The following is a 21,496-nucleotide window of genomic DNA, read 5'->3' on the forward strand; positions in this document are numbered from 1 at the left end:
ACAGAAAGCAAATTTTTAATTAAGTTATGTTTCTCAGAGAATACTTACCCAATCACATTACATTAGCCTGTAACATCATGACTCCAGCCCCACTAAAGTAAAAAAATGTCTTATCCTGTGTATTTTAAGATAGACAAAGGGCAGTAACTCTTGCCCATTACCTCCCCTCGATACACCAGGTGTTGCCAGTCTTTAGCTGAGCTAGAGACTAACGTGGATGCTCACATAGTGGGCAGGTTGGGAGGGTTTTTAAGTAATGTAATTGGTTAAGTCTTCTCAGAGAAACATAATTTTCTTTAAAATTTGCTTTCTCCTTCAAATACATTCTCCAATCACATTACAGTAGGAGAATAAGTAATAAGAGGGGGGGATGCTGAGCATCCGACCTCTGCCTCGGGTATCCTTCAAGGGAATGAGTGGTCGGATTCCCCATATGAAGGATAACCCATTCTCCTAATAGCACAAGCAACACACCTGGGATCTCTTGATCTAGGACTCAAATATGGTTGAAAAGATAAAGTTGAAATGTCACCTAAAAAGAATTTCACTGGCAAATCCAGTGAAGCCAACAGGCTGTGTTGGGCCTGGTGGCCATCTGTTCTGCTGCCACCGACCTACAAGATCCAACTTTTGTCTCTGTGGCACTAAATCTCTGAGGGAAAAACTCAAGAAGGTAGAATCTGCATGCCAGCCAACAGCTTCTATAATATCTCGGATTGAAACTTTGTGTTTGAAAGCAAGGCTCACAGAATTGGCTCTAATTGCATGAGCTGTAATCCTCATGAGGCGACTCTGATCTTGAGAGAACTCAGAGTACGCCAATCATATAACCCACTTCAGCCATGAATCAAGGGCTTGAGGGGTGATGTCTTGTTTTCCGGCCCTGACTAGGAGAAAGAGACATTTGTGCATGCCATGACTTGTGTCTGTGTGTCTCAAGTAGTACTTGAGGGCGCAGACAGGATCTTGCACGGCTGCCACTCTCAACTTGTCTATGGAAGAGAGAGGACGACTCACGCATTGGTTACCTACAGACAGCAACCAAATCTTAGCAACTAAGCCAGGTTGTGTAAGGCTGAAAACCGAACCATCCAACCTGAACTAAAGATAGTTTGGGTTGACTCAAAGGGCATGTAGCTCACTGATCCTGCATGTGAAAGCTAAAGCTATCAGGAAGCATGTCTTGTATGACAGGAACTTTTGCGAAGCATGAGCAAGAGGTTCAAACTTCCTTGAGCTTATCCAAGTTAAAACCCAAGACAAATTCATTCTGGAAACAATGTTATGGATTTTGGTCGCTGGAAATCAAAATTGTCTAATAGACCTGAGAGATCTTCATCATGCCCAATCTCACATCTACCATGATTTTAGAATGTGTCTGAGATCATAGATCCTTGAGAGCATGAACAAGATCTTGCATGGCTGCTGACTATGGAAGAGAATGAGCAGGGATGCTTGTTTGACAACTGACAGATCATAACCCGTTCTGGGCTATGAAGCCCAATGGTATCATGAGATGAGAACTACCAAACCCTCTGATCTGAACTGAAGGGAATTCAGGTGAACATAAAGGGGGATGCAGCCCTCTTAACCTCCATACTGAAGCTAAAGCTATCAGTAAACACAGTCTGTATGATAGTGACATTAGCGACGTATAGACTAGAAGTTTGAAGGGGACTGAATCGAGCCATGCTAAAACCCTGGATTGGATCCCTTTGAAGTAAATAGAGGCTATCACAATCATCTTGCCATTCTGACCCCATAACTTCAGCAACCCTGGAGGGGCAGCAGAGTCCCTTAACCCCTTCCAAATGGCTGACAGTGCATCCCATGACCAAAGCTGTTTATCTAGAACTGGGGAGATGAAGATGAGTATATTCTGATGCCCTCTCATCACCAAGAGGTCAATCATCAGATACTCTTGAAGTGTATAAATCCGAGTGATGACCAAATGATGCAAGGGACATTCCATGTGAAGGACGTGACCACTTCTTGGCCAACCCACTAATGCTTAGCCAATCAGGATTGCCCCACTGACATGGGAATGATCAAATTTTGGGTGTAATCATGACTGCTTGAGAACATAAAACGGGGTGTTAATATGCTGGCAAGGCCCACATAATGAGATGGACAAGTGGGATCAAGTATGCTGCCTTATAATAAACCAAGGAGTTGCAAGAACTCCCCCAATGAAGTCCAAGTCCTGTTGGAAATGGACTTGACAAATTCAATGAATCTGGTAAAACGAATACAAGGGGATGTGGCAGATTCCAGTTGGTTAGGAAGCCAATACCCAGATGGACGAAATTCTGAGATAGATAGAAGTCTGACTTCCCAGTCCGTGAATAGGCCTAGATGATCAAGAACAGAAGGAAGATCATTTCTGCCTTGGAGTAAAATTTACCTTGTATTTCTCTAGGATACTGTCCAGGTATGCTGCCGGTAATGTAGATGACATCACTCAGAACAGGGAGACAATGCAATCCAGACTGAGTGAAAGCCAATGTTGTGGCTGAAGAGGAAAACTGTGAATTGATTAACAGTGTGGCAGTAAGTGGAATGGGGAAATTAGCAATAGACAGGGTGGGTAGGGACGTGAAAGTATGCATCTGTCAGATGGCATACTCATCCTGTCTAACGGAGAGGCAGAATGACTTCACCTTCCCCATCTTCAATAGGGTGAGAAGATTTCAGTAGATTATGGGCCTACACCTGCTGTTTGCACTCTGGAAAGCAAGTCCTGAAGACTGTTAATATCATTTATTTTTGTTGGGCTCAATTTTTGTGGTTCCGTAAAAAGGGGCATTTTCGTGGTTATTTAAATTCGTGGTTTTGCCTGTCAAAGTTTGCATATTAGTAGGTACTTAATTTCATGGTTTAACCTCTACAAATACCCAAAATAAAGAATACAAAAGAATAAAACTATGCCAACACAAACGGCTGTCACTTTAATGTTTAAAACAATGCTACCACCTGTATGAGCACAAATCAAAGTCCTGGCAAGTTCAATACTTACACAGTGTTTTAGACCAAGAGAATAACATCAGTCAAAGCCGACACAGCCAACAACACTAAAACAATGCTTCCATCTCTCTAAGCACAAATAAAACACCTGTCAAGATTAATCACTTTCTATATGTTTGCGTTTGAGTGCTCAACATCAAAGGAAGCCAACACAACCAACAACACTAGGCCAATCGGTTTTTAAAGTACATATGAATGATCTTTTACTTAAAACACTGTCCATCAAGTTGCACCATCAGTACTTTCTGACTATCATGGTGTTAACACAGTGGCTTAAGAGTGGTAACATTCAACTTAGACACCCACCTCCGTAACTGGACTTCCTAACCTGTCACAAGCTGCGAACATGGTGCAGGTGCTTGCTTACCAGGCAGCTAATGATTGTGCCTGCCTCTTGTACAGACAACTTCTACCACTAGACTTGACAGTAAATAAAGAGTACAAAGAAGAATTAAAGTCACATTTCCATGAGTCGTATGCTAAACTGGTCATGGACGTCATTACGGAAAAAGGCATTTACGTGGATGCTTAAATTCATAGTTTTGCCTGTCAAAATTTGCACATTAGTAGGTATTTAATTGCATGGTTTAACCATTACAAATACCCAAAATAAAGAATACAAAAGAATAAAACTATGCCAATGCAAACGGCAGTCACTTCAATATTTAAAACAATACTACCACCTGTATGAGCACAAATCAAAGACCTGGCAAGTTCAATACTTAACCATGTTTTTGACAAAGTGAATAACATCAGTCAAGGCCGATGCAGCCAACAACACTAAAACAATACTTCCATCTTTATGAGCACAAAAAAAACCACCTGTCAAGATTAATTGAAAGACAGTGGAATCACTTCTTTGATTGTGCCTGCTTCTTGTACAGACCGACTTGACAGTAAATAAAGAGTACAAAGAAGAATTAAAGCCACACTTCCACTAGTTGAAAGCTAAACAGGTCATGGATGCCATTACGGAAAAAGAAGATGTTACTGGTGACAATCAGTGCACAGTATTAGTAAACTTTGTAACCTCATTCATCAAGCCAATTCACGCTGAATGGATAATTGCAATTCACACAACAATAAGTAAAAGATCGGACCTAATTATCAGTGGTTTTGAGAAAGCTGGACTTGTTTAATTCAGCAATTTGGGGATTATTTACCTGAGAAGCATTTGTGAGTACCATGAGACTTGATTGACACGATGCTGATTCAGTGGCTTTGTCCAAAATCTGTGAAGTGTGAGCTTTAATACTCTGCTGTAATTAGTGAATATACATAGTGTTTCATTAATAATAGTGTTTTGAGAAATAGTTACAGTATTTTACAGGATTGTTGTTTTTTTGGATTAAGAATGCATGGATAAAATAAAATGTGCCTTCAGAAGGATTAAATGTTTCAAAAACAGTTGCACTCGAATGAAGGATTGATTTGAATAAGTATTAAATTTAATTTTCATATACTGTTATTTTGTATCATTTTTTCTTTCATTTTCACTATTACTATTGTTTGAATGCTTATGCTTTTTCTCTATTTTCTCTCTATCCTTACTTACCTCACATATCGATTTAAGGCAGTGAGTGTAAAATTACAGCTATCTGAGACCTTATCGAACGTGTGCATTGAAACAATATAAAATGATTTATCATTCTTGTTTCAAATGGTTAAAATAAAAAATAAGGCAAAGACATATAAAAGCTAATATTTAATTACCAGATTACAGTATTGACCTTGATTTATCAAATATTAGTAGCTGTGTTAATCTCTAGGAATGAAACACTGTAAGAAAACGTGCGTGTGTGTGTGTGTGTGTCATCATCCTACGTGGCTCATTTTTCATTGGGGTTATAAATTCGTGGTTCGGGGCAACAACGAAAACCATGAAAATTGGTCTCCCACAAAAATTGATGATACTACAGTACAATGCTGGGGAATGTGACCTTGGTACAAGCTCCTGCACCTTTTATGAGCGACCGTATCCTATGCTGTCGAAAGGCATCCATCTCCTGATCAGACAGTGTAATGATGTAGTGGGACGAGGGGATTGTTGATTACCCAATGCACCTGGACTTACAGGCCCAAAGGCTATGCTCAGACGTGCGGACAGGCTTACACCAACTGGGCTGCCTAAAATGGGGGAATATTCCCCAATGTGTGGGTATCGCCAACGATAAACCAGGTTGTCTCCCTTGACTTATTCTGTGTTTCCTATCCTTCAATGCCAAACAAGACAATCACTGTGCAAATGCATGTAGTAAACATTCCTCCTGCAATGACATAAGAAGAGAGAAAACAAAGCATAGATTAGCAAATTAGAATGTGACTAACTAGCCCAGACTGCCACTGACTACATATTATAGATGCTGTATATCACAATGTACACATAATAAAACAAAGCTGGAGTCATGGTAGTCTTTCATGCTTTGAAACTGCATATAGATCATTTAAATTAATATTCTGCAGAAATGACACAAAAGATACCAACTAAATCAGAAACTATAATGGGTTGAAATTACTAGGTCGCTAAAAGACTGCTGTAACCAACAGACCCGTGAATGTGTTGTATAATACACATATGGTCCTATATTAAGCTTATGCACAATGCATAGCTAATAAAGAAGGGAAAATATATACACACTAGACAGAACCAGGGTCATGGTAGACTTTCATGCTCTGACACAAGAGACACAACTAAGCAGAAACTAGTAATATGTTGAAGTTACTAAGTCGCTAAACAAAACAATCTTGTAACCACTTGTTATTGATGCTACATAACTGAGACAATGTAAATAAAATATAAATAAAACAGGAGTCATGGCAGACTTCCATGCTCTAAGTTGCATATAGAACATTTAACTGAAATTTTGCTGAAACAACACAAGAAACAAACTAAAGCAAAAAACGTGTTCAAATTACTAGGTTGCTAAAAACACTGTCATAACTAATAGATCAGTGAAGTGTCATATTAGAAACCTATGGCCTTGTTTTAAGCTTATGCTGCACACTAAGTTAATAATTAAACCATAATTATAATAATAACCATCAAAACTGTGAAATATGAATAAACTAAGCATAATTATCAAGCAGCACTACAGAATTTCGCTATTAAGAGCTCCGTAATGGACAAGTAAGCGAAAAAAGTAAAATGTAAACTAACCTGTAATGACCTTGTGTAAGGTCAATGATAGCGTGGTGGGACAGTGATCCTACAAGAAGGAGTCCCATCAAATGACAAATCTCTCAAAAAATTGGCAGATATTGTAAAATAAAGCATAGAACCTGCAGTAGATTGATAAAACTGCAAAATGCACTTTGGATTGGTCCATATGAACACAAAAATAGGCTATTGTACTGCGCGTGTCTCACCACATAGCAAAGCTAGAAACTGGTGACACCTGGTGGTATCATAGGAAGGTAATGAGCAAGAGTTACTGTCCTTTGTCCATCTAAAAATAGACAGGCTAAGATGTTGTTCTTCTTTAGCAGGGCTGGATTTGCGAGGTAGCAGGCTAATACTCCTAATGTAATGTGACTGGGGAACGTATTCAAAGGAGAAAAATAATAACTAATTAGTCCCTATCTGCTCAAGGAAATTTGTTTATATGTCTATCTCTTGGTGTGTGTGTGTGTGTCTGTCTGTCTGTATGTATGTAATGATTGACTGCACTTCAGTATAATGCATGCCCATCTGTGAACAGCAATTGTTGAATAATGTGCTAGCACAGTGCTGTCCAACCTGCGGCCCGCGGGCTGATTTTAAATGACCCGCCAGAGACAGAGCAATATTTTTTTGCATTTATGTAAAAAAAAAAAGCAAATGGCCTACTTTCATAGTATATCTTCTGAACCAGGTAAACAACTGTGAATACTTTTTATAGTCATTGCTTTTAAGTTTTGTCAGTGGCCCATGGAGTCAAAAAGGTTGGACAGCACTGTGCTAGCAGATCAGGGTTTACAATGCATGCTGTACAAATCATTTCAAGTGAATAACATAAACAAACAGAAGATCTGGATTTATACTATTCAAAGTTTGATGTGTGTTACATACAGGTAATTATAAAAGATGACAAAGCTAGCTCAGTACATTTGTGTTTGTAAAACCCACAAAATGTTAAAGTCTAAAATGTAAAGAAAAACAACATAAAAAAAACAGTAAAACTTGCAAAAATTTATATGGCACAAATTTAAACTACTTATGCAAATCATCTTACCTTAGTTAATTTGCATAGTACAAAAAGTTTCTGACTAACTGAGTTAAAAAGGTTTATGTCCCCAAAAAAGCAAATAAGAAGGAAAAATGCACAAATTGTTTAGATGGCTTGAAAATCTAATAATATATAAATACTTACCAAATTAATTGGCTTAATTCTAACTGCACAATCGGTTTCTGTATACAAACAAGATTTTTGTTGAAAAATGTCTAAAACATGCAAAAAAATCATTTAAAAAAACACAAATGTAAAATAGCTTGAAAAATATAATCGGGCCACTGACATATCAATATTGAAAGGCTTACCAAATTTCACTGGCCTTGATCAAGCCATGTCTGCATAAATCACACTAACACTTTCACTACAACATGTGTAAAAACTAATCAAAAACTACAATAACATAAAAAACCCACTAACATGACCTGAAAATCTAATTAGGTCATCTACATATGCATATAAGTGTCAACCCAATCTCATTTGTCTACATAAAACAACTTTCAAGTAATACTGTCTTTAAACTGACTTGGGATTAATGGGCATACATACAGTACAATAACAGGTGCTCTTTTGCTATTAGTCAGGCATAATTACCTTTTTTTTGTTTTTGTTGCTTTTAAAGGTACTTTAACATATTAATGGCTATATCATGCTGAGGAAATGGCAGCTAAGTGCTTTTCCCTAGGACGCACCAAGGCAGTTTACCCGGGCTGGCCTGGGATGGTATTGACCATTCATCTCTTGAATTATGAGTCAGATTGTCTAAAAACTGAGCTACGGTGACTTTATAAATTTGTACGATTTTACAAATATCAGATTTGCAAAGAATATAACGATATAGTTCAGAAGCAGAATACTGTATTTGACATAAAACCCATACTGTGTGCTCAAAATATTCTTATTTAGGTGAATTAATGAGGAGAAATATCACCATAAGAAGCTCCTATAAACTTCATAATGTTACCAATATGTTTATGAAAATAAGAGTTAGCTCCCTTTATGAATGCTAGACTCTCTTTGCTCTCTCTTCCAATATTGTCCTGCCCCATAAAATATGTGCTAGATCATTTATGAGACTTATTTTAGCTATAAAACTATTTAGTCATGAGGCAACAAGCATACATGATGGAAAGTGCCAAGAAAAGCATGATGTTCTATAATGATTTCAGCAGCCACGTCCTTGAGACATGTGGTTAGTAACATATTTTTTAAAGCCAGTTTTGACTGAAAGAGGTTGTGTGCTTGTTAAGGAATATGCCAGTATTATGTCATATACAATAATTCACTCCTGCTACTATTCTGTGATAATTTTATTTTCATGGTGTGAATTTTAAGGATTCCATTTTAAACATTAAAATGGTCCTAGAAAAGCAACACATTTTGGGGCATAAAGTTTGCACCAAATGTAGAGACCCTACTGATAACCTAAAATTTATATTTGGTATGGTCTGAAATTAATAAAACTATTAAATTTTGATAACTCAAAACTTTATTTAGAATGGATGTTTCTGAAGGCATACTACAAAGCAAGCTAAAGGCTTAGTTAATAAGGAACAATAACTAACACATGTCAAATATTATGGAGAAAATCTGATCTGATTCAAAGAAATTAACTTTACTTGCCACTTACCTTATCAATTTTTAATGTTTCTGTTAAATACATTGGAAGATAAACTTGTGAAAGGTTCACATAAAGACGAGTGCACATATATATGACAGCTATCTGAAAGTAAAAACAGGAGACAGTGAAATGCAGATGCTTAAAACTGTTGGAAATGATTGTACAAAATAATAATAATAATAATAACTTTGTTTAAAGAAAAAGCTCATTTGGTCAACAAGGCTATTCTACAATTATATATGTACATATGTATGAAGTTCAAATTTTCCAAGATGAGATGTCTTTAGAAAACAAGTTTTATTAAAATTATATAATTGATCTACTGCTACAAAAAAATAAGCATAAAGCTTTAAAAATGAGTACATATGGGACTGATAAAAAGATTAGTAGGAACCTGTGTAAAACATTACAGGTGTGTACACTGAAATAGCATTGTTTTAAATAGTAGTGCTGAATTATGCAAAATCAAACAAATGATTGTTTCTGTAGATGTTGACTAAAAATCTTTTTAAAGCTTAGCATGAATCAGCTGAATTTATATAGGAATGCATGGAATTACATAGTTTGGCTCCAGAAAAAGCAAAATTCTTATAAAACTCTGATTTTGGCTTAAGTAAATATGATTGAAATCGATCTTAGTTCACTGTTTTCATAAAAGAATCACTATTAGTTGGGCCATAAAATCTGTAGGATGAAGCAACTAGACCATAAACTGTAACTTCACCTAAAAAGGAAATTTATAATAGGAACACACCAGCATATCAACAAGAACGTCTTCAATCTCTTCTGTGGTGAGCTTTCACTTAACAGAATTTAATGAGAAGAATCCTTTAACCTTAGGTCTCCAGAACTTAGCATGAAATTATCTTGCATGGACTTCACAATGTTAAAATAATACTGGTGATTAAGTGATGCTATTGCATGTCAAATGTATAAAATGGCATTCAAATTACAGATGTGTTGTCCGTTTCGCCATATACCATGTCATTATTACCTGATAAAACTGATGTTCTTTAAGCCAGCATTTCCAGGTCATGATCTGGTGTTGGATGAATGATCTTTCTATGGTGTCAAGGGCATCACTGTCATTGATACGAGTCTTACTCAGCACTTTATCATCAACCTTTTCATGTTCTCTGACACCGGCATAGAATATAAGACTGAAGAAAATGCCAATTCCAACCACTATTAACACCAGTACCTGTCAATATAAAATCAGTTTCTTATGTAATATGATGGTAAGACATGCCAGATGAAATACTGTCTCAACTGCAATAAATGTCATCTCTGTGACCTTCACATTGAACTGTGGGCCATCCTTTGTCACTTGGCAAACCTAAAAGCCAAGTCAGCTGACTGACCCACCAATTGAAAAAACAAATTTCCAAAATACTTCAACCAAACTTCATTAATATTACATGAATTATGATGACAGTAGCTACTATAGCAACATCAGTTGCAGGCATGAAAACATGAACAAAAACAAATATTTTCACGAGTGTAGGTGAAATGGGATCCAATATATTGAGGATGTAACACATGGACAGCTGAAACTACAAGTCACTCAAACTTGAAGACCAAGTTACAGTGACCTAGGTTTGGTCTACAGCTGTAGGTGTGCTACTCACCCTAAGATCCATTTACACAGCAACTTTCATGAGCACAAGTAAAACGGAGTTCAAAATGTTAAAGGTGTAATAAATAGACTGTGAAAGTACAAGTCACCAAATCAGAAAACTGGGTCACAGTGACCCAGTTTTGAAACAGTCTTGTCACTTTTGATGAGGCAAATATACATACAAATCTTCATGAGTATAGGTGAAATAGGGGCTAAGATACAAAGGTGCAACAAATGGATGCAAAATTTACTGAGTGTGAAAAGGTCAAATCGATCTGGTTTTGAATTGCAGTGACATACAAATTTTCATGAATGCAGTTGAAATACTGTCCAAGATACTCAGGGTGTAGCTTAAAAATACAAAGTCACTCAAGTGCAAAATTTAGACAAAGTGACCAAATTTTGATATGGATGAGTTACTTTCCCCTAGATCTACCCAAATAATAATTTTCATGAGTGCAGGAAAAATATTCAAGTTATTGGGTGTACACGTAACAGTGAAAACATGAACAAACAACATCTGAATGAATGGACAAAACACTACATTGCCTCACAACTTTGTTGGCAAGGAGATAATAAAAAAGCTGCTGTTGTAAATCACACACCTCTGCAGGAAATGAGGTAATTAAAGAATGCATTGTTGATTTTATATCTATAGGAAAGAATCGGGGTTAGAAAAGTTTTAAAAATTCACGATTGTCCCTGATCAGCCAGCTTGGAAAATCTGATTCCCCAGTGGATTTTTCTGGTAGCTCAGTAAATTATTGCAGTTGCTCCCAAGATTGCTGTAATCAACATCTTTCACCAACTTTTGTCATGTATATTATTAGTCCTAACTCACTATCAGTCCTGCTAATGGAAAGTGCCATGCAAGTTTACACACATATTTAATCTATTTGAGATCAACTAAATAAAAGATAATGGAACAATTTCTTTTACTGGATGGTGTTAATGTCTGTCAACTTTCTAGTAGTTAATAATCTCTGAATATATCCATAATTTATATTTATCTGAGTTTACAGTTCACATTATCATTAATCTGACATCATTAATCTGACACTATTAAACCTATCTAAACTGTCAGAGAGCTGCTAACTTGCCATGTGGGATTTCTGTATAGCTATTATCCAACAAACCAATGTAGTGCACAACAAAAATTCTGATTGGTCTGATTACTTAAACTTGCCATAAACCTTATGCTAAATTTAGCCAACAGAAGCAACTGTCACACTTTCTACAGACAGTGCCCGTTTCTTATGAGAAAGTCTAATGCATGTATTAGATCATAAGCATTCAGTATGTCAAGCTGAAGATGAATAAAACTGCTACCAAAGGTCGGTGTGTTAACAAAAGACAAACATTTGCAACTTTTACTTCTTTATGGGTTCTCCCTGAGTGGCTGGTAGTGTGGACTGTGATTTTTTAATTAGATAATGAGTAGCAGACACATGTGTTGGATTAGTATGGCCTGATTTAATTTGATAATGAGTAGCAGACACATGCTGTGGATTAGTATGGCCTGATTTAATTTGATAATGAGTAGCAGACACATGCTGTGGATTAGTATGACCTCATTTAATTAGATAATGAGTGGCAGACACATGTGTTGGATTAGTATGGCCCGAATTAATTTGATAATGAGTAGCAGACACATGTGTTGGATTAGTATGGCCTCATTTAATTAGATAATGAGTAGCAGACGCATGTGTTGGATTAGTATGGCCTCATTTAATCAGATAATGAGTAGCAGACACATGTGTTGGATTAGTATGGCCTCATTTAATTAGATAATGAGTGGCAGACACATGTTGGATTAGTATGGCCTCATTTAATCAGATAATGAGTAGCAGACACATGTGTTGGATTAGTATGGCCTCATTTAATCAGATAATGAGTAGCAGACACATGTGTTGGATTAGTATGGCCTCATTTAATCAGATAATGAGTAGCAGACACATGTGTTGGATTAGTATGGCCTCATTTAATTAGATAATGAGTGGCAGACACATGTTGGATTGGTATGGCCTTATTTAATTAGATAATGAGTAGCAGACACATGTGTTGGATTAGTATGGCCTCATTTAATCAGATAATGAGTAGCAGACACATGTGTTGGATTAGTATGGCCTCATTTAATTAGATAATGAGTAGCAGACACATGTGTTGGATTAGTATGGCCTCATTTAATCAGATAATGAGTAGCAGACTCATGTGCTGGATTAGTATGGCCTCATTTAATCAGATAATGAGTAGCAGACACATGTGTTGGATTAGTATGGCCTCATTTAATTAGATAATGAGTAGCAGACACATGCGGTTGATTAGTATGGCCTCATTTAATTAGATAATGAGTGGCAGACACATGTGTTGGATTAGTATGGCCTCATTTAATTAGATAATGAGTGGCAGACACATGTGTTGGATTAGTATGGCCTCATTTAATCAGATAATGAGTAGCAGACACATGTGTTGGATTAGTATGGCCTTAATTAATTTGATAATGAGTAGCCGATACATGTTGTGGATTAGTATGGCCTCATTTAATTAGATAATGAGTAGCAGACACATGCTGTGGATTAGTATGGCCTCATTTAATTAGATAATGAGTGGCAGACACATGTGTTGGATTAGTATGGCCTCATTTAATTAGATAATGAGTAGCAGACACATGCTGTGGATTAGTATGGCCTTAATTAATTAGATTTTGAGTAGCAGACACATGCTGTGGATTACTATGGCCTCATTTAATTAGATAATGAGTAGCAGACACATGCTGTGGATTACTATGGCCTCATTTAATTAGATAGTGAGTGGCAGTCACATGCTGTGGATTAGTATGGCCTTATTTAATTAGATAATGAGTAGCAGACGCATGTGGTGGATTAGTATGGAGGGAATAACTCAACACTCAGCTATATAATTAATTCTGACACCATGAAGTATTTACTCTGAGGGCCAATTCCATCATCAAATGTTTGTTGTTGGAAAATATATGAAATTCCATTTTCATTTTTTAAATAATCATATGTTAATACAGTTAAACCTGTCCTAACATCACCTGAGTTCAGCAGTCACCTAGTCACAAAGACCATTCTTATTTCCCCCATGGCAAATTTCCTACATAAATGTCATGTAATCAGTGGTCACAAGTCTTCTGCAGTTAACAGCCACATGTTTCTTAACAAAGCTGTGGTTTCTCTGTTTTCAATGGTCAGCAGCCCTTGTTCCTAAAGCATGCAGTAGTTTCACCCTGCCTTCAGTGGTCACTTAAGCATATCAGTAGTGACCACTCCAAGTAGGCAAAGTAAATTTCTTTTGTTTGATGAGCAAGGCAAGTTACATATAAAGGTAAATTATGTGAATCAACAGCTGCAGGAAACTTTTCATTCCCTAATCTTCAAAATTCTCCCATAAAAGCCAATTATCTTTTGATCTTGGTGAGTCTGAGCAACTGTTTAATCCATCAACTGGCTGAAGTGTGAACACCTGTTTTAATGCCTAATTACACCAACTGGCCTAACAAAAAGTCAATCCTGTGTTCCCCAATCATAGGTAAAATTTTAATGCAAATTAAATGAACTGCTTAAAATTGATCAAAACTTCAGGATGTGTGACAATGCTAGGAGAATCAGTAATATACACAAGGGATCAGAGTGGGATAACTTTGACCTTTTTCCATAGATGGGCACTGTTGACAGGTTCTGACCATAATATTTTTCAGAAGCCCAAATGGGCTTTCACACTGAAAAATGGTTGTCTGGCATTAATTTTTAGTTGTCCCAGGTGATAAATATTTCTAGCCTAAGACTGTAAAAGAATAGTAAATTTCATTATGGTTGCTGATTGAAGAGTTACAGTACCTTCCAAAAGTGCATAAAATTAAAAAAATCATTAAGATAAGCAGTCATAAGACTTTGCCAATTCAGAGATAATTAGAGTCCCTCATAGGGACTGATGTCCTACTGGCTCATAAGAATGTCTCGAAATTCAAGAAGTCCACTTCTTCCTTTTAACTGCTGAGTGTTGAAACCATCTCTGATATTCTTCAGTGACAAGAAGATTTTAAAATTAGCTGCTGTGGTTTTATGTACTGGATGTCAGATTGGCACCATTTTCATTTAGGACCAAACAGGCATCATACCAAATCTTCTGGAGGAAACCCCATGCTGATAAGACTTTCCATTTTGGATGAGTAACAGTAACAAAATCTTCAAGATAGGTACCATGGTGGTCATTATCAATATCAGATTGGCAGCATTTCTATTTAGTAACAACTAAATATCATAAGAAGCCTATTGGTAAGAATACAAAATGGCCATTGTGGCAAGCATAATGAATATCTGAATGGCACCAGTTTCATTTAGGGCCAGCTAGACATTATAAAGAACTGTTCAGTAAAAATCAAATGTTGATATAAATGCCCATTCAGGAAGAGTAGTGATAACAATAGTTTTCAAGATGGCCAATTTGGTGGCCATAATGGCCAGCATAGTGGCACCATTTTCATTTTGGACCAACTTGACATCATAAGAAGTGTTTTGGTGAAAATCCATGTCAATATAATGTTTAGGAAGAGCAGCAATGACAAGATTTTCAAGATGGCCTCTGTGGTGGCCATACTGGATATCAGATCATCAACATTTTCATTTAGGACCAACAAGTTTTTTATGTAGTAAAACACCATGTTCATATGACCATCCAATCAAAGCAGTGGTAACAAGACTTTCAGAGTGTCAGAGTGGCACCGTGTTATTTAGGACCAACTTGACATTATGATGAATGCATGGCAATCCTCCAATAGCAAATAATAGAAAATATACAATTCCACAAGTTAAAATATGATGAATGCATGGCAATCCTCCAATAGCAAATAATGGAAAATATACAATTCCACAAGTTAAAATATGATGAATGCATGGCAATCCTCCAATAGCAAATAATGGAAAATATACAATTCCATAAGTTAAAATATGATGAATGCATGGCAATCCTCCAATAGCAAATAATGGAAAATATACAATTCCACAAGTTCCTCTGGTCTAAACATCAGAAATAAAAACAGATCCCACCATCAAAGGTACAGTTTAAAAAACCGGTTATATTCTCACATTTACTTTCAAAAAAAGATAAAATAATTGGCTGAAAAACTATAATGTTACAAAGAGGAGTCCCTCAAAGGAACTGCCACTCAAATGGCTAGAAAAACTGGTCAGAATACATGAGGCATGTTATCTTTCCTACTGCATTTTTTAAACTGCTGAATTCTGAAACTAAATGAGATATTTTTTTAGAAACTCCAACATACTAAATTAGTTTAAACAAAACTTCCTATCTGTCTGAGTGAACATGTTTATAAGTGCAATACCAAAGTCTTAGCAATGACCTTTAGCATTGAACCTATGTCATGGACAGAACATCATTGAACTTGTTTCCAATTCTGTCAAGATATTCCACACATATTAAATTTGGTTTAAATCCATAAATACTACATGTCTGAATAGTTGCATTCACCAACCATGACAATTCAAAGCCATAAAATACAACTACTAAATTGGCACTCATTCAAGGTAATCTTCACATGACAGCCATAATGTTGGTCTAATTAGAACCAACTACATATCTGGTTTTATTGAAAACCTCATGTCAATATGACCATCTGTTTAGAAGAAGTAACAATAACAAGCTTTTCAAGATGGCCACCATGGCAGTCATACTGGAGGTCAAGTCAGCATCTTCTTTTTCATTTTGGAATAATTACATATCAAAAGAAGTGCTTTAGTGAATACTCCATGGCAATATGACAATCTGATTAAGAGTAGAGATAACATTTTCAAGATGGCAACCATGGCATGCATGTAGGAGTTATGATCAGCAAAACTTTTCATTTGGCCTAACTACAAAAGGAGTGTTTAACTGGAAACACGATGTCAGTGAACCAACCATTATTGTGGAGAAGAAATAACAGGGTTTTCAAGATGGCCACTGTGGTACTGGACATCAACAAAACCTCAGAATGATATTACTCCTGATTGTCTTCCAAGCAGTTTGGACAAAAAGACAATAATAAAACCATACATGCAGATGATGGACACAATGCAGGACAACTGCCAAGCTGAAAAGACAGTAGGGCACACACAAAAATCAAGTGAAATTGACAATGAAGATACAGTAGGGCACACACAAAAATCAAGTGAAATTGCCAATGAAGATACAATAGGGCACACACAAAAATCAAGTGAAATTGACAATAAAGATACAGTAGGGCACACACAAAAATCAAGTGAAATTGACAATAAAGATACAGTAGGGCACACAAAACTCAAGTGAAATTGACAAGTTTTACATCAGGCTTTTAACTCTAGTAGAAATGGCAGCAACAGACACATCATACTGAATACTAGAGAAATCTACAAGAAGGCAGTTCTCAAGGCTCACAAATATGTTGAACAGCTGATGAGGTCTACTGCTTGCAAGTAATGCCCATATACAGGTCCCAAATTTATTTTAAAAAGATAATCTTTTCACAAAGAATGGAGGCAAATGGGCATAAGCCACAAAATGTATATCTACAGCTATCAGTCAAACAACATTACAATATGTAAACTGCTAAGATGAACTATTCTGATTAGTTTAAATTCATAGGAATAAACTGGAAGTGAACACTGAACCCGTGAAAAATGCTGCATGTTTTTCACAATCAACAAAAAGGTTCTTCATGTTGAGTCCTCAATCTAATTAAAAGGGTCAAGAAAAATGTCAAGGAATTAATTGTCTTAGCTTCAAAATGATTTCTTGCAAGCATCAACAAATAGTTTTGGAAATGTAAATGAAAAAACTTTAACTGAAACATTAACATAAATTTTCTATGACAGATGGGTCAATGGGGCAAGACAGTGTTTCAATTAATGATTTGTCTCAGCTTCTGCATGACTTATCTAAATTATGAAGACAATCCATAAAGGACTTTAAGAAATATAAGCAAATGAAAAATCCTAAAATCAAAACCATGATGCACATTTTCTATGATTGCCACCATGACCCCCAAGGTAAAAAGGGCAAGCACAGATGCCACTGAATAAAATGCCTCAGCCGTATAATGGTTTTTCCCAAGTATGAAGAAAATTAATCAAGGGGTTTAGGTAATACAAGCAAATAAACAAACTTTGACCAAAACCTTAATGCAAATTTTCATTCACCATGACCTTGACCAAGGAAAATGAGACAAGCAAGCATGTCACAAAATGAATATTCTTAGCTTTATCATCATTTATGCCAAAATGGATTTAGGAAATAGGTGCCAATAAAAAACTTCAATGAAAGCCTAAACAAACTACTGATGCCCCAATTGGCAGCAGAAATCGACTAATATGTCTCCCTTCCCACTTATATAGACTCAACAACATTACCAGACCCTCCATAAGAAACAATAACAATCTTTTTTATCAGGATCAAAATCAGAGAAAATAAAGACACTCTAAGTATCACTAAAGTTGTGATCCAAACTTACTCTGAATTTGTTGGTGTCAGCTGCAGACAGCATGTTATCAGGCCCAGAAGTATTTGATGTATTCTGAGCAAGAAGAACCCAAGCAATTCCATACACTGCCATGTTGGACAAAACGGTAAAGGCATACCTGTAAAGAGTGGAAGTTCAAAGGATTATTAATCATCTTCTGCTAATAACAAAAATTAAAAACATACATTTTTTTTTAAATAACATATTTCAGACAGTAATTCACATTTAAAGCACCAAAAATGACTAAAGATTAAAAGTAAAAAGACAGTGATATGGTGGATTATCTGTTTTGATATAACCACTGAAGAAATGTACAGTATGACCCCACTATAACAAGGTGGATGGGGTCTATAGAACCCGACCGTATCATAGACCGAATTGTGTTATAACCAACTATGTCACTTAGCTGAAGAAAATTATATATTTACCTAAAATGTGGCCAGAGGGGTGAATAATAGTGGGTGCAAAAATACATGCTTTGATTAAATGAAGACAAACTAGTCTGAAAAACACTTCTATATTGACAACTTACATTTGTGTCGTACAATCCATAATCTGTCAAGTACTGCCACATGTATATAATAAATCCATGAATTTAAGTATAGATCATGTTATAAAATTCATGTATGACCCACATCCCATTAGAAAACACAAATAATGCGTATATAAAAACTTGGTAGTCCTCATTTTGATCAATATCCAATTGTCACTAAACAATTCATTACATCTGTCGCAAATAACACATGGCTATAGTTGTTTACCTGCTACATGTACTTAGATTTTGATCAACTGGGGACCACTCAGGGGATGAGGTTATTCATAGGGAAATGAAAACATGTGAACAAATTAAAAAAGTTTAACAAACTTCTTTGCAAGATACATCAACTTCAATTAACTTGAGGAACAAATATCTAAAATTTCAAAAGATTAGAAATTTAATTTGGGTTTTATGTTGCCATTGGTAGCAACAGCATAATTTTTTCCCTGCAATAATGAAACTTTCACAGCACAATAAATGCGTTCCAGTCACTTTGGAAAATGCATCTGATTCCATCACTTTTTTAAAAATTTTGATGAAACGTTCTTTGTTGTTATTAAAGATTGCAGTCAGCTTTCGTTGATGAAGGGTTCTCCTGTCATTGAAGTTATCACTAGAGGACAGCTTTGGAGGACCAAACAGTTGTCCATTTCTTATTGTGGCAGCAACATCACATAATTTTAGAAAACTGATTGAGACCGATTGTTTTTTTTATTTGCTTATTATTTATACAGAACGATCAGTGCTTCAAAGGTAATGTTTTCTTTGAAGTTTCAGCAAAACTATTTTTCTGTGTACTTTTAAAAACAAAAGGAATTAGCCATTGTTTGGTTGATTGTAGCCGTTAATGATCCTGCCTTCAAAACTTGGTTGATTGTAGCTAATCCCAGTAACATGACTTTTAGAACAGTTTTTGTTTTGTTTCTTTTGTTTTGGGGTTTCTTTTTTACATTTCTAGTTGCAGAGTAATGTTGCCTTCCATGCATGCATCACATTTTTAAAAAAAGGCTGAAAATGTGAGTGTTCTGAAGGATTTAATTCCATGAGTAAAAAGAAGAGGAATTTTACTTACCATCTACATACAAAAGTCAGTCTAAATAAATATATTAATTTACTAGCATAGCTGAAAACCCCCAACTACAAAAATACTGACTACGTATTTGAAAAATAATGATTTTCAGGAAGAAATACTGATTTTTTAAATTTTAATGCATACATAACTATTTGCAACATCTACAACCATCAATAAAGTAGGACAGTAAGTTACTTAATTATTTAATGTCAAAGATGCTTGTTTATATGAGCCTTTTCCACACCTTGTCTTTTCAATCATTACTGATTCCAATGTACCATCTTTCATGGATGATCTGAATTGTGTGTGATTTATTTTTACTGAACTAAAAATCTTTTCACAATCAGCAGTAGAGTGTGGTAAAGAAAGAAGTCCGAACATAAAAAACTCAGACGATCATAAAGAAAGTCTCCACATGAATTCTTCATCTTTGACATCAAAATCCACCGTCCATCAACACTATCGCAGAAGAAGAAGAAACTTTTCCTCGTGTACAAGAAAAATAAATATATATAAAATTGCAGGAGCCACACCACGATCATCTTTTATTAGCATTCATACACCATCTCTTCCCCAAAATAACAATAAAATTTTTTCATAATTTTAAGAAAGAAATTATTTGTTCACGTATGAGAAAAATATATGTATATGAAATTTATGGAGCCACACAAAAACCAAAATCATGATATAACGGAGCATGATATAGCAGGGTCACCTTGTAGTAATACATTAATATATAAATGAATTAGTATGCAGGGTTCACTTTAGACAGCACCCTCATGCCAATGACCCTTTTTTGCATTTTTAGTGCACAAAACTTCCCTCCGTGGCATCCATGGGGTACATAAAAAGTACCCAAGAAAATAAAGTAAAAAATCATTATGGTTGACTTTTGACTGAACTGAGTACATTCTATGTTTACTAAATACAGTGTGCTCATTGCCAAGGAATCAAATAACAATTAATTTCATTGGCTGACAGAAATGTCTTACTTATTCTGATAGCTTGGGCTACAATTGAGAGTATATGGCGAATTATTGATAGAAAATATAAAAAAGAGAAGATGAAATCTTAAGCAAAATCAGTGCTGCACATATTTCCAAAGTAGCACAGAAAGAGAAAAAATATAAACTCAAATGTCCAAAATAAATTCTAGAGGGGAGAGATAACTCGAGCATGAGAAATTCAAATCCCAATATGGAGTGCTCATGCCAGGGAATCTAATAATGATCACAAGTACTCAGGTCACGGATTTACTTATTACTGCATTATATGCTTTGAATCAGTTTGACTATAGAAAGGGATTGCTACAGTTTCCTTGTGAACTAAAATAACCATGTCCTGAACACTGGACACTGTTATTTTAGTGGACAAAGAAATTTCAGAAAAATGTTCTTAAGTCCAGCTCCACAATGACTGATTCAAACTATATAATGCTGAATATATGTATTTATTGCAGAAGTTAAATCCATAATGCAAGTGCCTGTGTAAGGCTGCAATGTCTACCAAAATTCTAAATGTGTACGTTGTTTACAATAACTGAAATGATATCATTTCATGAAAACAATCAGAAATTCAACCTTTCACTATATCTACCTAATAGGCTTACTGAACAAATGACTGCTTTATAATGTTACCCTGCTAAACTTGTGATTGTTTCATTGGATGTCTTTTTATGACAGGATTCAGTATGCAAGATATATATTTGCTGAATATATCTGACATTTAAAGGTGTCATTAGGTACTCTGGTACTCACCCCATTCATAATCACCCGTATAATAAAATTAGCTATAGCATACCGATTTAGTTCATGACCCCCCCCAACCCCAAATAATTAATTTTCCAAGTTCAGATCAAAGATTATATCTGTCAACGACAGGAACAAGTGAGACACAGAG

The 21,496-nt window shown here is 35.7% G+C and overlaps 1 protein-coding gene across 3 annotated transcripts in view; it reads right to left on the reverse strand.

Moving 5' to 3' along the window:
- LOC149801620 (major facilitator superfamily domain-containing protein 12-like) overlaps positions 1-21,496 on the reverse strand; it is a 78,860-nt gene that overhangs the window by 38,059 nt on the left and 19,305 nt on the right. For all 3 annotated transcript variants that reach the window (XM_089955890.1, XM_089955888.1, XM_089955889.1), the window contains 3 exons: positions 17,979-18,105; positions 9,848-10,054; positions 8,863-8,955 (listed from right to left, as the gene is read on the reverse strand). In XM_089955890.1, the coding sequence (XP_089812016.1) occupies positions 8,863-8,955; positions 9,848-10,054; positions 17,979-18,105 (427 nt within the window). The remainder of the gene's footprint in view (positions 1-8,862; positions 8,956-9,847; positions 10,055-17,978; positions 18,106-21,496) is intronic.

The sequence above is a fragment of the Sinohyriopsis cumingii genome, chromosome 4 (genome assembly GCF_028554795.1).
Source record: "Sinohyriopsis cumingii isolate HCF-2022 chromosome 4, ASM2855479v2, whole genome shotgun sequence".
NCBI classification, from domain to species: domain Eukaryota; kingdom Metazoa; phylum Mollusca; class Bivalvia; order Unionida; family Unionidae; genus Sinohyriopsis; species Sinohyriopsis cumingii.